Here is a 15,617-nt window from a genome sequence, read left to right as displayed (position 1 = left end):
TTAAAGTTCACAATCCAAAATAACATTTATAAAATAATATATAAAATGTATTTAACCGAATTAAATATATAATAAAATTTTAAAGTACGTGATTGAATTAGCTGAATAATATATAAAAAATGGTATTTTAATTGTTGTTTTCCAACTTGACCCAATAAAGATAAAAATGACAGCTGCAACATTGGGTTGCGAGATGGATAGGATAGCGTTATGACAAGCAAGCACTGCATCGAGAGAAACAATATACCATATTTTACATCCGCACGGTTTTTGGTATTTGGCAAAGCCCTAGTCTTAAAAAGTTAAATCCTGCGGTCATGTATTCCTATTTGAAGATAAACCCTACTATACAAATCAATTTAGATGAATTAATGGGAATGCCAAATAATTATAAAAACGCGAAAATACAACCAAGCTACATTTGTTCATAATTCATGAGGGCAACCAACCATGTTTTTCGTCCTTTAAAAAGAAACAAACAAATATGTCAGTAAGTATTATATTAAAGTCTTTTTTTTTTGTATATTAAATGTGTCCACTGTATTTCCAAATAATAAAAAGGATATTTATTCTTTATTAAAATAAAATGAAAGAAACAAGAAATATTATTATCCGATAGCGATGGCTTGCACGCCATCCAACTCGCGTTCCCCTCTGCAGCCGTTCCATTCCAATTAAAGGGAAAAAAAAGAAGAGAAAAGCCAAGCCATTTTGCTGAGTTGTTGCTATGCATCCAATCTACAACCCCCACCACTTCAGTGAAATGGTAACCAATAAAATAACCATAAACCTGGATAAAATGATACTGATTTTAAAAAATGCAATTAATTATTAAAAAAAGAGAGAAAATAATGTATTTTAGATGTAACAATGAATTGTTTTATAACTTGTAATTTAACTCTTTTTTTTCCATCAATGACGGAAAATGGGGATATAATTGCATAAAACTCACTTATTAAAGTTACACAAAATGAGACTGGAAACTCATACTTAATAATTAAGTACAGCGAGATTCGATCATGAATATTTAATAATTTATAATTTCGGAATTTTGAGGCCTTATTAGCATATTCATTGAGTTTTGAGACTAGATTTATTCGTTGGGAAGATTATATCGGATTAAATTTAAAAATTTTCGACACTCTTTTCAATTTATTTTAAGTTCAAATATTTTATATTTGAATAATTCAATTTAGATTATATTCGTTTTAATGAATAAATTTTAGAATAACAAATTTCTAAATAGTTGACAATTTGTTAAATTTTTTAGTGTTTGGATGCTTTTACATCAAATATTTTCATTGTTTAATAAAATTTTTGAGATTAATTTTGAAACTTGTTTTCCATAAAATAAACACAGTATACATTATATTTATTATAAAAGCGTTATAAAAACATATCCTTTCACAAAAAAGGTACTTATAATATTTTATATTTATTTAGCAATAACTAATATTGTTAATGATGTATTGATTTGTTGGGAAGATTGAAGCCTTACGACCAATGTGGTCTAGGTTTGAGTCTCATGTATACGAATGTTATGTGTGTGGTTCTCTTTCAAATTATTTTGGATTTAAATTCTATCACATGTCGACATCATCAAGATTTACTTGAATAATGGCACATGAAAATTGAGCTAAGTAGAATTTAAGTAAATACTTGTATTTATATTATAAAATATTTATGTTTATTATTAAAATATTAATATAAAATATTTTTCAAAAAATATTTAAAATTTAAATGATTAATATTAAAATGTATTATTAAAATAAAACTATAATATTAGATGGTTTTATTAAAATAATAAATTATATTAATTATAATGATAATTTATTATAAGAATTAAATATAAATGTGCATATTTAATAATATTTGAAGTCAATATTTCAGTATTTTCAAAATTTAAAATTAAAACTAAAATAATAAAATTGATTTATTCTAAGTTAATGTCCTTATAAAAATCAAGTTAGGAGCTTGCCAGTTTTAAAAAGGAAAAGTTAATTTTCCCAAAAAAAATAAAATTGTATTGCTTTCAATGGATCTTTTTATGAAACAAACGTAAAAATTGAAAAGAATATTGTTCGTAGAATAGTTCCCATGAGCAATTCTTCTAGTGGTGTCGTATTCTGCTACTTTTCATTAAAGCCAATGAAGCTTGAAGGAGTTATTGATACACAAAATGGTTACCACCATTTTAAACTGGAACGAATGGATAAGATTTTGAGTCACCTATGATTCCAAATAAACACACTGTTTCATTAATTTTATCTGGAGTTCGTCTCCGGGCTTTTCGACAACTTTGTAGCCTTCACCTAATATAGATCAATTAAAAATATTATTCACCATGAACAAATACACTCTCACATCACATCATCTCAATTTTGACTATTTAAATTCTCAAATGGAATAATTTTAAGTTTACCTCCTCCAGTTTGTTTCTTAAACCCAAATCTCTCAAATTATTTTGGAGAGTACTTATATTTATCTTATTTTATTTTTTACCTAACATCGAATATTTTATCCTAAAATAAATAAAATAAAGTTGATTCGGACAAGGATGCATCGAAAGTACGCGCTAAAGTGATTGATTCCTGATAGATCCGCCCCCAGACTCCCTATCATCCTCCCTCCATCATATTCAGTAAATCATCTGCTGATAAATATAATCAATTAATTTAGAGGTTAAAAACAAAATATCATAATAGACTCGTTTGCAGGGGATTCCTCTCTCGGAGTTAGCCAATATCCTATATTTTTCTCGTATAATTTTACCGGAACCCTATATAAAAGAGGCTCCACTCCATTTCTCTGTTTATCTCCCACTCTTATCTGTCTCAAGGCGGGAGGACTGTAGCGTTGTCAATGATGGGAGCGGTTTTGTTGTCGGAGTTTGCGACGGAAATCGTGGTGCCAGTGTGCGCCGTGATTGGAATTGCTTTCTCGTTGGTGCAGTGGCTGTTGGTGTCGCGCGTGAAGCTTAACCCGGAGCGGCATGCATCGGGGAATAGCAACAAGAACGGTTACAGTGATTACTTGATTGAGGAAGAGGAAGGACTTAATGACCCCAGCGTCGTCACCAAGTGCGCTGAAATTCAAAGCGCTATCTCCGAAGGTGAAATCTTTGGATTTTGATGTTAGATCTGGCCTTTTTTTTCTTATTTATTTTCGTAATATTATTTTTGAGTAATGATTTCATTTCGTGGACTTAAGTTGAGCCGCAAGAATTACCAGGTAACCTTGGTGTATTTAAAGTGGAAATGAAATTAGTAATCTTAACGCTCAACTTCATTGTTTCTGTTCAAAAATTTTAATCTGTAATTTGGTTAAAAATTATTTCACTATTGCAACCTTGCAAGGCGGCATTCGAAAGCGGTTTTGAACTTAAAAAAAAAGTTACCTTGTAAGTTCTCGTTTTTTTTTTAAATATTATTAAACTTATCTCTAATTAATCATCTCAGATTGTGAATTCTCTTTAATGATAGGGTTTATAACTATAAAATTTAGTTGAATAGTTCTTAACCAAAATTATGTTTTATAAAAAATCTCCCAATGTTACTTTGTACTTATTCATATTTTTCTAATCTGATCCTCAGATTAGATTTTGATTAGATTTAATTTGGTAAATTGGTATGGTGTCATAACTGGGACAGGCTCTATCTTTGTTGGTGTTATCATTATTAGTAGTCGTGATATATTGTCTTATCTAAAATAAATTATTTGGCTTTATTAATGCGCTCGGCACGTGTTCCCCACGTTGCTCATTTTCATATATGCACATATATCTTGAAACAATAATTGAGAATAAAATATCAGCATAGAATATTGATGGTTGTTTTATAGTTATGTAACTAAAAAGATAGTGATACTAATCTGATTAAGATTAAACTTTTTATTGGTTTGGGTTTTGTTTTATTTTTGGAAACTGTTGCCGTGTCTTATGAACGTATCATATGCATCTCTTATTTATTATCACTTTTGGGAAGGGTTAAATTTTGTTTGCGAAATAATTGTTTTCTGAATAGTTCGGGTTCAATGGTTCAATAATATAATAATAGAAACAAAAACTGTTATTATCTTATGTGTTCTGCCAGACCTAATATAAGCGTTCGTTTTTGTAGTTAGTAACCAAATATATAGTTATATTTTCATCCAATGGCTTGAAAATAATAAATGAAGTTTTAGTTTATTCCTCTAGTATTAATTTATTATTATAAATAGTATATGGCTCTCGCTAGCAAAAATAACAAATAGTTATGTTTTAATCGTATTAACAATAATAAAAAAATACTGTATTTTGTAATTAATATATGTAAAATAACAATAAAACTATATCATATTGTCTTGTCGAATTACATTAATATATTTCAAGATAATAATAACAAAAAATACCATATCTTAAAATTTGTCTCTATAATTTATTGAGTTAATCATAACCTATTTATTTATTTTTTGTTTTTTTAATAATCTTATCATAAGTTCTGATTATATATGCTCTTTTTGATACAATGCGTAGAATTAAGCATAGCTTTTTCCCAACTCATAAATAGGAGGATAATGTGCTTCAGCGCACTCAAACTCATGTCTTCCTGCATTGGCAACAATGTCCATGCCAATCGAGTTAAGATTCAATGGACAATTATAACCTGCCTATTAATTGAAGGGAAGAATGAAAATGTCATCTTGTCCTCTTTTCTTTTATATGTAATCAATAACACTTTAATTGATATCATGAACTATTGACAGTCCCTTGTTTGTGACTGATGATTATCTATATTAATCTATTGATGCATGGTGTAACAGGTGCAACATCCTTTCTTTTCACTGAATATCAGTATGTCGGCATCTTCATGGTTGCTTTTGCTATCTTGATATTCCTTTTCCTGGGTTCTGTTGAGGGCTTCAGCTCAAAGAGCCAGCCTTGCACCTATGATAAGGAGAAGACGTGCAAACCAGCTCTTGCCACTGCTATCTTCAGTACCATATCCTTCTTGCTTGGTGCTATCACCTCTGTTCTTTCTGGGTTCCTTGGGATGAAAATTGCTACATATGCCAATGCAAGAACAACCTTAGAAGCAAGAAAGGGTGTTGGAAAGGCTTTTATTGTTGCATTTAGATCTGGCGCGGTAATGGGTTTTCTCCTCGCTGCCAATGGCTTGTTGGTGCTTTTCGTTGCCATCAATCTATTCAAGCTGTACTACGGTGATGACTGGGAAGGCCTTTTTGAGGCTATTACTGGTTATGGTCTTGGGGGATCCTCTATGGCACTGTTTGGAAGAGTTGGTGGTGGTATCTATACAAAGGCTGCTGATGTCGGTGCTGATCTTGTAGGAAAGGTTGAAAGGAACATTCCAGAGGATGACCCAAGAAACCCAGCTGTAAGCCAAATTATTCTTGTGTGATATGGTTATTCCATCTTTATTATATGCTTGTCAACCTCTGTTTAGAGGCAATTAATTCGCTTCTAGAACCTTATATGATTTAAATTTGTTTTATAACTCAGGTCATTGCCGACAATGTTGGCGATAATGTTGGGGATATTGCTGGTATGGGTTCTGATCTATTTGGCTCATATGCTGAATCTTCCTGTGCTGCTCTTGTTGTTGCTTCTATATCCTCTTTTGGAATAAACCACGAGTTCACTGCCATGTTGTATCCTCTGCTCATTAGTTCTGTTGGTATTCTTGTCTGTTTGATCACAACCCTATTTGCTACGGATTTCTTCGAAATCAAGGCTGTCAAAGAAATTGAACCAGCTTTGAAGAAGCAGCTTATTATATCTACTGTTCTTATGACTGTGGGGATTGCAATTGTTACTTGGGTTGGTGTGCCATCGTCCTTCACCATTTACAATTTTGGGGATCAGAAAGTTGTTAAGAACTGGTAAGATTACATGATTGTTGCATAGTAAGCATGTTATAAAACAGTGGTTTCTGGATTTTCCACCTGGGTGCATGCTATAACTCAGTGATGCTCCTAATTTTGTGAGATTAGGAAAGGTTAGGACCTTTAACTCCTCAAAACTCTGATAGGTGAGTTACCACTTAGTTTATCCTGGTTTAATTAGTGTCTTAAGATCAACATATCTTGAGAAAATTGCCCCGATTTGTTGTGTTTTAGTAACATGAATATTACTATGAACTTCATAAAGACCTGAAGCAGGTGGCAAGAAGCATGTCTTGCCTAGTATCTTGTTTCACACTTGAGCTTTCCTTGCTCATGATACTTGCAACCACTAAAATGAAAATTTTTTATTTGCAGGCAACTATTTTTGTGCGTTGGTGTTGGTCTCTGGGCTGGACTTATTATTGGTTTTGTTACTGAGTACTACACCAGTAATGCTTACAGGTACTGGAAACAGTCTTTTGACTTATCATCTATTGCAATGTTGCTTCAGATTTTATATCCTGATCAATCATTTCCTGTGTTTCTAGTCCCGTGCAGGATGTTGCCGATTCCTGCAGGACAGGAGCAGCTACCAATGTTATATTTGGCCTTGCTTTAGGATACAAATCTGTGATCATCCCAATTTTTGCCATTGCGATCAGCATTTTTGTTAGTTTTAGCTTTGCTGCCATGTATGGGATTGCAGTTGCTGCCCTTGGAATGTTAAGCACCATTGCAACTGGGTTGGCCATTGATGCTTATGGTCCCATCAGTGACAATGCTGGAGGCATTGCTGAGATGGCTGGCATGAGCCATCACATTCGTGAGAGAACTGATGCACTAGATGCTGCTGGAAACACTACAGCTGCCATTGGAAAGGTGCGGTATTTAATTCTTTTCCTAGAGACCGTTGTTAGGATATTGTAGTTGCTTTAATCATGGTATAGCATAAATGATGCATGGGAAAGCTGTAACTCTGCTATTATTTTGTTTCTGCTTCCTGAAACATGTGTGAATTTGATCTCTTTATGAAACCCCCAAAATTGATTTGAGTCTTTGATTTCCATTCGGTAACCTATCTAAAACACTTTGAGCTACTGTCTATCATACTGCGCTGTGGTCGTTTATGTATGGCATTCTTATTTTCTGAGTTAATTATCTTTTTTACAATGCCAAAGTTCTCTTTAAACTTCTTTTCAGGCTGAAATTCCTAATTATTGATTGCATATGTGATATACAATTCTCTATATGTTTCCAGGGATTTGCCATTGGGTCAGCAGCATTGGTGTCATTGGCTCTATTTGGTGCCTTTGTGAGCCGTGCAGCTATCTCTACTGTTGATGTCTTGACCCCGAAGGTTTTCATTGGTTTAATAGTTGGTGCCATGCTTCCCTACTGGTTCTCTGCTATGACCATGAAAAGCGTGGGGAGTGCAGCTTTAAAGATGGTTGAGGAGGTTCGCAGGCAGTTCAACACCATCCCTGGTCTCATGGAGGGTCGTGCCAAGCCTGATTATGCTACCTGTGTCAAAATCTCAACTGATGCCTCTATCAAGGAGATGATTCCTCCTGGTGCCCTTGTTATGCTTACTCCCCTAATCGTTGGAACTTTCTTTGGTGTTGAGACTCTTGCCGGTGTCCTTGCTGGTGCCCTTGTTTCTGGTGTTCAGGTAAAGTTGGGAAACAAGATTAGTTTTTCTGACAACATTCAGTGTTTTTTTATTTTTGGTTTATTTGTGAACTATACTTATGCTAGCTGTAAGTGTTATGGGCCGCGGATGGTCTAGCCCCATGACATAAGCTAATCTGTATCTTTTTGCCCCAATTTAAACTACTCGTGAAAGCATGATGGAGTTTGTTTGGAAAAGTGGGTGAACTTAAAAAATGCATTGATTACTGTTACTTGGCTTTGTTCTTTGACAGATTGCAATATCTGCTTCCAACACTGGTGGTGCATGGGATAATGCCAAGAAGTACATTGAGGTAAATAGTTAATGAGAAAATTCAAGACGAATTTTTTTCTGACTTGTTTACTGGCTTATTTGTTATGCCACTTTCATCGTGCCCTCAGAATATCTTATGAGTGATCCTTATATTTTGATTGTTAGGCTGGTGCCTCAGAGCACGCGAGGACCCTGGGTCCAAAAGGATCGGATCCTCACAAGGCAGCTGTCATTGGTGACACGGTTGGTGATCCACTCAAGGATACCTCTGGCCCTTCACTCAACATCCTGATCAAGCTTATGGCAGTCGAGTCACTCGTATTTGCTCCCTTCTTTGCCACTCACGGTGGCTTGCTTTTCAAGATCTTTTAGAGGGGATGGGCGGAAGCAGCAGTAGGTAGGGTGACTTGTTAGTTACAGGCCCTATGTAAGAGTGTTGTTCCTGTTCACCCATTAAGTTTCTGTATCCGTCCAAACTCTCATAGTTAGCGAAGCTTAGCTTTAGTCATTGCTATTTTTGATAGGTTGATATCGATGATAACTGAGATATAGGTTAGGTCGATCACCGAAAACGATCATTGTTATCGTGGACGAGTCAAGGTGGGATATCTTACTTTTCCAGTTCTAGAACAGCTTGCTTAATTTTGAAATTTTGTACTCGCAAAAAATCTTTTCCAGCATTTAACCTTAATGATATTTTGATATTAAAAAAAAAAAACTTAAAATGGTATGTTGCAAGAATTATGTATCAAAATGGTACATTCAAATGGGTGAAAGGTGGTATGTACGCGGCACCACTTTGATTTTGACACAATTTTGTTAAAAAAAATTTACGGGTGTGTGGTGTCTATTTGATGGGTATTATTTGCCTAAAAAGAGCTATTAATGTATGTTTGTATTTATTTTATATTTTATTTATTAATAATTTATTTTAATGTTTATTGAAGTAAAAAGTCTATTTATGTTATGTGCAAATAATATTTTATTTTTATGTAATTTATTTGTTATGTTTGTTTTAGGTTGATTAGATTTATTTTTATGAAATTCATTTAACATGTTATTTTGATTATTTTAATATTTTTTTATTTTATGTAGATAAAATATGAGTATTGATATGGAATTTGAAATTTATGAGATAAATTAGGAATTAGTTTATATGTTCTAATTTTTAAGATTTTATAATTGAGAATAAGAGTTTATGTTTTTAAATTTTATTTTATGTTTTTATAAATATTAAAATAAATTTTCTTTTGAGGTTTTATACAAAAAAATATATTTTTGATAATAATTAAGTGGCATGTTATTATATATATATATATATTATATTTTAAACCAAAACATTTTACTTATTATCATTTTAAAATAATAATAATATTCATGTTTATTATGTATCGTTTGTGTTATGTTTTTGTTATATTTTTAATTGGCATGTTATTTTTATTATTTTAATATAAATTTTTGTTTTTATGTAGGTAAAAGATTAAACCATTGAGATGAAATTTGTGAATGGGACTATTGAGTTGGAGTATGAGTTGAAATTTATAAGATATATTTATTTTGTTAATGTAGTATAGCAAAAAATATGATGTGGATAAAACTGTTTGATTTTTTTTGTAATTAAAAGCAATATGTAAAATTTAGGTATTTTGATAAATATTTAAAATGAGCCGGATGGGAGAGTGTGGGGGGGGGGGAAATACTAGGTATGTCACCTATCAAATAGGCACCACTAATGCCACCTATCAAATAGGGGTCACTGGTGCCGCCTATCAGATAGGCATCATGTCCTTATACCTTTTTTTTTTAACGAGATTGTGTCTGAATCAAGTGGTGCACCTAGTAATTTAAAAATTATCACCCTCCACCCATTTGAATCAACATGCCATTTAGGTATTTTTTTTAATATTATTTGGGTAAAAAACCCTATTTTGATGAGTTCTCTTTTCTTCTTTTTCTTTTCTTTTTGATTTTTTTTATATTAAAATTTTTTTGACGAGTTCTTTCTTCACAAATATGTTAATAACAATTAATTAAATCATTTCATTCTAATATTTTTTATTTGTGCTTCAAATTATGATTTTAATAACAATAATTAAAATTTTATCTATTTAATATTTAAATTTCTTTGACTTCAAAAATATTTGCCAAAAAAATTGGTGAGAGCCTAAAAGAAACTGCAGGGTGTTTGGTTACCCTCCCCTCCATTAAGGTAACTGTTTACCTTACTATAGGGGAAAAAAAGTGAAACTATTAGCTTATTAGACGGGAAAAAAAGAGTAATTACATCATTTACAAATGCATTATACAAAGAATACAGTGAAATTTATATAAAAATTGTAAATGTACGTATTGCTTTTGTCTTATTCTTATCATTAAAACTTGGTGTACGTTATGCTCACCTTATCTTCTTCCTGTGTTATTGTAAATCGCAAGGTACGCGTAGCACAGTTAAGACTGCTTTCTTTGGATCATGTTTTATCATCAGCAAGAGGGAATTTTAAAATATAATGCTTTTTCGCTGAAATCTTTGTGGTGTTTGGACCAGTAATGGTGGAGCGGAGTGGAGTGGCGAATTAAATTATAAATTTTAGAGAAGTTAAAGTTATATATTTTTATTATTTAGTTTATGATTTCATTATTTTAAAAAAATTTAAATATATATTTTTTACTTTAAAATAAATTTATAATAATTTAATAATTTACAAAGGGTAAATTTATAATTGTCATTTTTGGGGGTTAGGCCTCCCTCCCCTTTACATTTGCCTTTGGTGATGTACAACTGTACAAGTGATCTTTGAACAAATGAAAAAAAAAAAAAACCAAAAAAATGTAAAAGTTTATTTTCTTACATTTTAAAAATTGATATTTTTGAATAATATAAAAATAAACATTTGCCGACGCTTGAGCCATTCTTTGAATTATTCTAATTATTATGGAATAAGAAAAGGAAATCTCATAATTCATTCAATTTTGAAACTGAAATTCCAGAATTCAACCATGTTGATTTTCTCTCCCACAACCATAAGATCTGTGAATCCCCAACCCCTCCCTTACCTCTCCTTTTCCCACTCCATTTCTCTCCCTCTCCCACTAACGTCTCTCCCCACTCCCTCCAAATCCCCCCATTTCCCTTCCTTCCATATCAACTGCATAGACGCAGCTCAACCATTCGACTACGAGTCCCATCTCAAAAACCGCTACATTCAATCAACTTCCCTCAAGATCGCCATTATCGGCTTCGGTAACTTCGGCCAATTCCTATCCAAAACTTTCCTCCGCCATCACACTCTCCTCGCCCACTCCAGAACTAACTACGCCGACCTCGCTAACCACCTCGGCGTTTCCTTCTACGCCGACCCACACGACCTTTTCGAGCAACACCCTGACGTCGTCCTTCTCTCTACTTCCATCCTTTCCACTGAAACTCTTCTTCAGAAACTGCCCTTTCAACGACTGCGTCGCAACACCCTTTTCGTCGACGTGCTTTCTGTTAAAGAGTTCCCCAGGAACCTTTTCTTGAAGTATTTACCCCCAGATTTCGATATCTTGTGTACCCATCCCATGTTTGGACCCGAAAGTGGCAAAACCTCGTGGGCGGGGCTTCCTTTTGTCTACGACAAAGTGAGGATCGGGGATGAGGAGAGTCGGATAAAGAGATGCGACAAGTTTTTGGATATTTTCGAGAAAGAAGGGTGTAGAATGGTGGAGATGAGTTGCATGGAGCATGATAAGTACGCGGCGGGGTCTCAGTTCGTGACCCATACCATGGGGAGAGTGCTGGAGAAGTTCGGGTTGGAGTCTTCGCCTATTAACACCAAAGGGTACGAGACATTGTTGAATTTGGTGGAGAATACTAAAGGGGATAGCTTTGATTTGTATTATGGGTTGTTTATGTATAACCAGAACGCTTTGGAGCAGTTGGAAAGGTTGGATATGGCATTCGAGTCGATTAAGAAGGACTTGTTTGGGAGGCTCCATCAGGTTTATAGGAAGCAATTGTTTGGGGATAATAATGGAGAGGTGGAGAAGAAGAGGAGTTTGGCTCAGCAGTTGCTTGGCAATGGAAGTTTAACCGAATCTCCATTGGATAATGTTAGACAAGATGGATCTTGAACAAGAAAAATGTGAAAACAACAAAAAAAAAAAACAGAGCTTCTCTGTCTCCCTATGGTATGAGAATTTATTGCTATTTTGTCAAGACGTTAGCTTTGTGGTCTTCTAGATAATTGTAAATGGAATTAGCTTAGTTATTGCTGCTTAAACCTGGTAAAATTCACTTGTTTAATGTTTTTCCAATCCATCCAAGTGAATGTTTCAGGATTTGGTAAGTTGCATTCGAGGTGGTTCTAATGAGATATGTGTTAGGTCTTTGTAGGACATTTGAGATTTTGTTGCCCAATTTATGGAAGTTGTGCTTCAAATCTTTGGGGGGTAAGATTGAACCTCCTTTGGACAATATAATGTAAGGCTAGATCATAAATAGACTTATTCTGTTTTCTATCCTATGAGAATTTATTATTTTTGCTAATTGTCAATACTGTAGCCTTTTTAATTGTAAATGACATTAACTAGTGTTGTTATTGAGATTTTTGTGGCCTGATAATGGAATTATTGGCTTGGAATGATAGGACAACATTAGTAGGGTAAGGGTTGCAATTGTTTATCATAGTTTTACTCAAATGAGTGTTGGATATGGGACAATATCAGTAAACGGTTGTGAATTGTTCATAACAGTTATGAACTTTTAGCCTGTATTTACCCTGACTTGGATGAGTCTTGGATGCAGATGTGTCCTACTCCTACATGAGCATGATCAATTTTAAAGGACTTTCATACAGGAAGATCATATTTTAATATGTATTATACAGTGTCCAATTGAAATACTTTATGAAAAATAAAGAGTCCGGGTATTATATTAGCTGCGCTGAAAATTTTCTATGATAGCCTATATTCACTTTCAATGACTTTGCCATGGATTTTGGAAACAAGCTCCTGTCAGTCTCTCCATTCCCATCTCAGAAGTTTAAGATTCTAAAATTTGCCTGAAACTTTGTGAGTTACTATGCCTTGAGAGTTATGAAGCGTGTATGTTGTTGATGCCAATGTCAAATCAGAAATGATACTTTAAATGAAGGGTATAAATCTAAAATGAGGGGGCAATCATGTTGTGTTCAGATAGTTGTGTAGCATATATGTTGTTTATCTTCAGAGGTAGGTTCATTAACCTTTTCGACTCCATTTCTGTACTTGTTCTCTTCAGTGGCAATTCGAAACACAGCTCACATTATGGTCTGGTGAAAAGATTCAATTAACACCAAATTTGAGCTCGGATAAACTCCACCTTTTTCAGTTTTTTCTTATCAAGAAAAGGAAAAAATAAAATACGGCCACATTGCAGCAGTGATATCTAGGTCCATTGGGTAGGCATTGTATGAGATATATGGGCTATGGGCTAGCCATGTACCCCAACATGGTACGGGCCATATAGCAGTGGATTAAGAAGTAATGGCTTTCTGATAAAAAGCAAATGCTGAACTCTACGGTTTAAGAAACATTTAGAAACCTGCATTAAGGTCTATTAATATGCTTGTTATAATGTTACTAAAGCTATCCTTAATGACTAGCTTGAAATCACTGTAGAAGAAGAGGGAATGTTTGTATGACCACCATAACTTTCGCACATATGTTAGGTTTCATTTGTTGCTTAGTCTGCTCAAATAAATCTTATTTGACGTCGAACTGTTGATTAGGCCAATAATTGGAAAAGGAGATGACTGCATAGCACAAAGCCTTTTTCCTTATGGATGTATGTATGTGTCGAAATAAAGCTAGTGTTTTCTGTAAAATGGTGCCATACATCCATCCGGGAATGTTTGAAGCTTCACAGAAACGTAATTTAGCTGTTGAAGGTTACTGAGGTTCCTTGCATTGCACTTGGTGCGACTATTTGAGTGATGGCATCTTTTTCTTGGACCATAAGGTGTAAACTGTATGATTAAACAGTATGCGAAGAAGATTTATGGTTTTAGCCTGAACTTCATGTGATAATTATCATAAAACCACAAGTTAGTTTGACCGACGATTCATATACCATCTCATCCTCGTATGTTTGAACGTATGGTTAGCAGTCGAAGTACTGAGGGGGAAGTGGGGGTAAATTTACCCATATATTTAAATTCCTTTCTCTCTTTAACAGATTTGAATATTGGAAACAAATTCAAATAGGAAGCATACAATAGACGAATCCATATATCATATGAATTAAGTGAATTCGGATGTAGATAGTTCCTCTTTAAATTTCCGACTAGAGAAGATCTTGTTAAGTGAAACGACTTTGGTCACCTATGGAATGGTTGCAAAGAGGGGCAAGTGTTTGAGAGAGTGACATTCTCCGTGAAAGTGCTTAGCAATTTCTCGATAACTTAACTCCCACTCTTTCTCAAAATTCAACAGCAAAACCATCAGTCTTTCATATGCAAACTTAAAAAGGAGTTTGTTTCAACTGCAGTTGCCACTCGCGCTGCTTTTCACTGCACTGTCCAAACTCTCTTAGAAGACAAGCAAACAAGGGGGATAACATTCTTTTAAAAAATGTTGTCCATGTCACTGGGTGTATCTTTCTCAGGTAAGCAAAGCAACCGTCATTCACTATAATTTCAACTACATTTTCAGTGATTCTTTGCATAAAACCGTCTATTGATGAAGTTTTTAATGTTTTCTTTTTTTAAAAACAACTAGCGTTTATGTTTGGCTTTCAGGATTGCTCCATTGTATCGCAGAGAGTGTTGATTTGGTCCTATCAGAACTGATAGACCAAAATTCCGTGAAACTTCTTCGAAAATTTCTACCTAGGAAGAAGATAGAACTTGCTTCACCTGAGATGGGATTAGATTCAGAGTTCAAGAATTTCAAGGCAGCATACAGTAGCAGTTGTAAGCATGCAACAAGCAGCTCAGCAGATTCTATAATGAAACAAGAACACTTGTTTCCCGATCTTCGGAATGAAGGGTCTTGGAGTTCAAAAGAGGAACTGAATCAATCTGGAGTTATAATAAGTCATCCAAGGAAAAGGGTATGCAGCAATTTTTGTAAAGGTAAGGCAGTTTTGCAGGCTAGTGAAGCTGAAGACCTAAACACGAGGTTGGAGATCCTTGAGGAAGAAAGTCAAATTATGAAGCAAGCACTCTTAGAGACAATGGCGGAAAGGAAAAAACTAGTTAATGAAATATACAAGTTATTAGAGACACGGCGGTACACCCTCCTACCTAAGGCTCAAGAAGATGGACACACATTCAGCTCTGGATCTTTGATCATCAAACCTTGGAAGGTATTCCAGTTTGAGCCTTGGTTTAATTTTTGCTTCTGCTATTTCTTACGTATTTTGGGACAAGAAGATAATTTTAAGGAGTAGAAATTCGTAGCAAGATAATTAACAGTGATGCTGATGAACATGGTGTTAAACAGGGACCGGGTCAAGGAACAGCCGAGAGCAGTCTGTTACATGCTCTATTGGAAAATCCACGTTCTGGAGATCCTAATGCCAATGCATTAGCAATACTTGGTCAGAGTTGCACATCCACACAATAAGACATAAAATTTCGGTGTAATTGAATAAGTTTATCAAGTATCATTTTAAAGGACTTTCCAAGTTTCAATGCTCAAGTAATTTACAATCTTGAGAAACCCTATGTCAAGAGTGACAATGAGTTGAATTTAAGATTTTTCCCGTCTCACCTTCTCTTTATCCCTTACACTACCGGCCAATGGAAATTATATCCTTTTTGCCTGACTA

At 34.1% G+C, this 15,617-nt stretch overlaps 3 protein-coding genes across 3 annotated transcripts; all 3 read left to right on the top strand.

The window, feature by feature from the left end:
* The first annotated feature begins 2,788 nt into the window (after window positions 1-2,788).
* Window positions 2,789-8,475, top strand: LOC105768017 (pyrophosphate-energized vacuolar membrane proton pump). The gene is made up of 8 exons (XM_012587702.2): window positions 2,789-3,112; window positions 4,801-5,375; window positions 5,501-5,880; window positions 6,259-6,345; window positions 6,432-6,762; window positions 7,142-7,552; window positions 7,806-7,865; window positions 7,991-8,475. Exons 1-8 carry the CDS (start codon window positions 2,863-2,865, stop codon window positions 8,195-8,197), a joined length of 2,301 nt encoding a protein of 766 aa, XP_012443156.1. The 5' UTR covers window positions 2,789-2,862; the 3' UTR covers window positions 8,198-8,475.
* A 2,347-nt stretch (window positions 8,476-10,822) lies between these two features.
* On the top strand, window positions 10,823-11,938 carry LOC105766784 (arogenate dehydrogenase 2, chloroplastic). The gene has a single exon (XM_012586354.2). The coding sequence runs from the start codon at window positions 10,823-10,825 to the stop codon at window positions 11,936-11,938; it is 1,116 nt and encodes a 371-aa protein (XP_012441808.2).
* Window positions 11,939-14,125: 2,187 nt separating this feature from the next.
* Window positions 14,126-15,558, top strand: LOC105768850 (uncharacterized). Its single transcript, XM_012589070.2, has 3 exons — window positions 14,126-14,450; window positions 14,584-15,152; window positions 15,290-15,558. The coding sequence occupies exons 1-3, from the start codon at window positions 14,417-14,419 to the stop codon at window positions 15,410-15,412; spliced, it is 726 nt and encodes a 241-aa protein (XP_012444524.1). The 5' UTR covers window positions 14,126-14,416; the 3' UTR covers window positions 15,413-15,558.
* The last annotated feature ends 59 nt before the right edge of the window (window positions 15,559-15,617 follow it).

Source organism: Gossypium raimondii, chromosome 5, assembly GCF_025698545.1.
Source record: "Gossypium raimondii isolate GPD5lz chromosome 5, ASM2569854v1, whole genome shotgun sequence".
Classification (NCBI taxonomy): domain Eukaryota; kingdom Viridiplantae; phylum Streptophyta; class Magnoliopsida; order Malvales; family Malvaceae; genus Gossypium; species Gossypium raimondii.
Note: the sequence above shows the minus strand (reverse complement) of the source record. Positions and strands in the feature narration are given on the sequence as shown.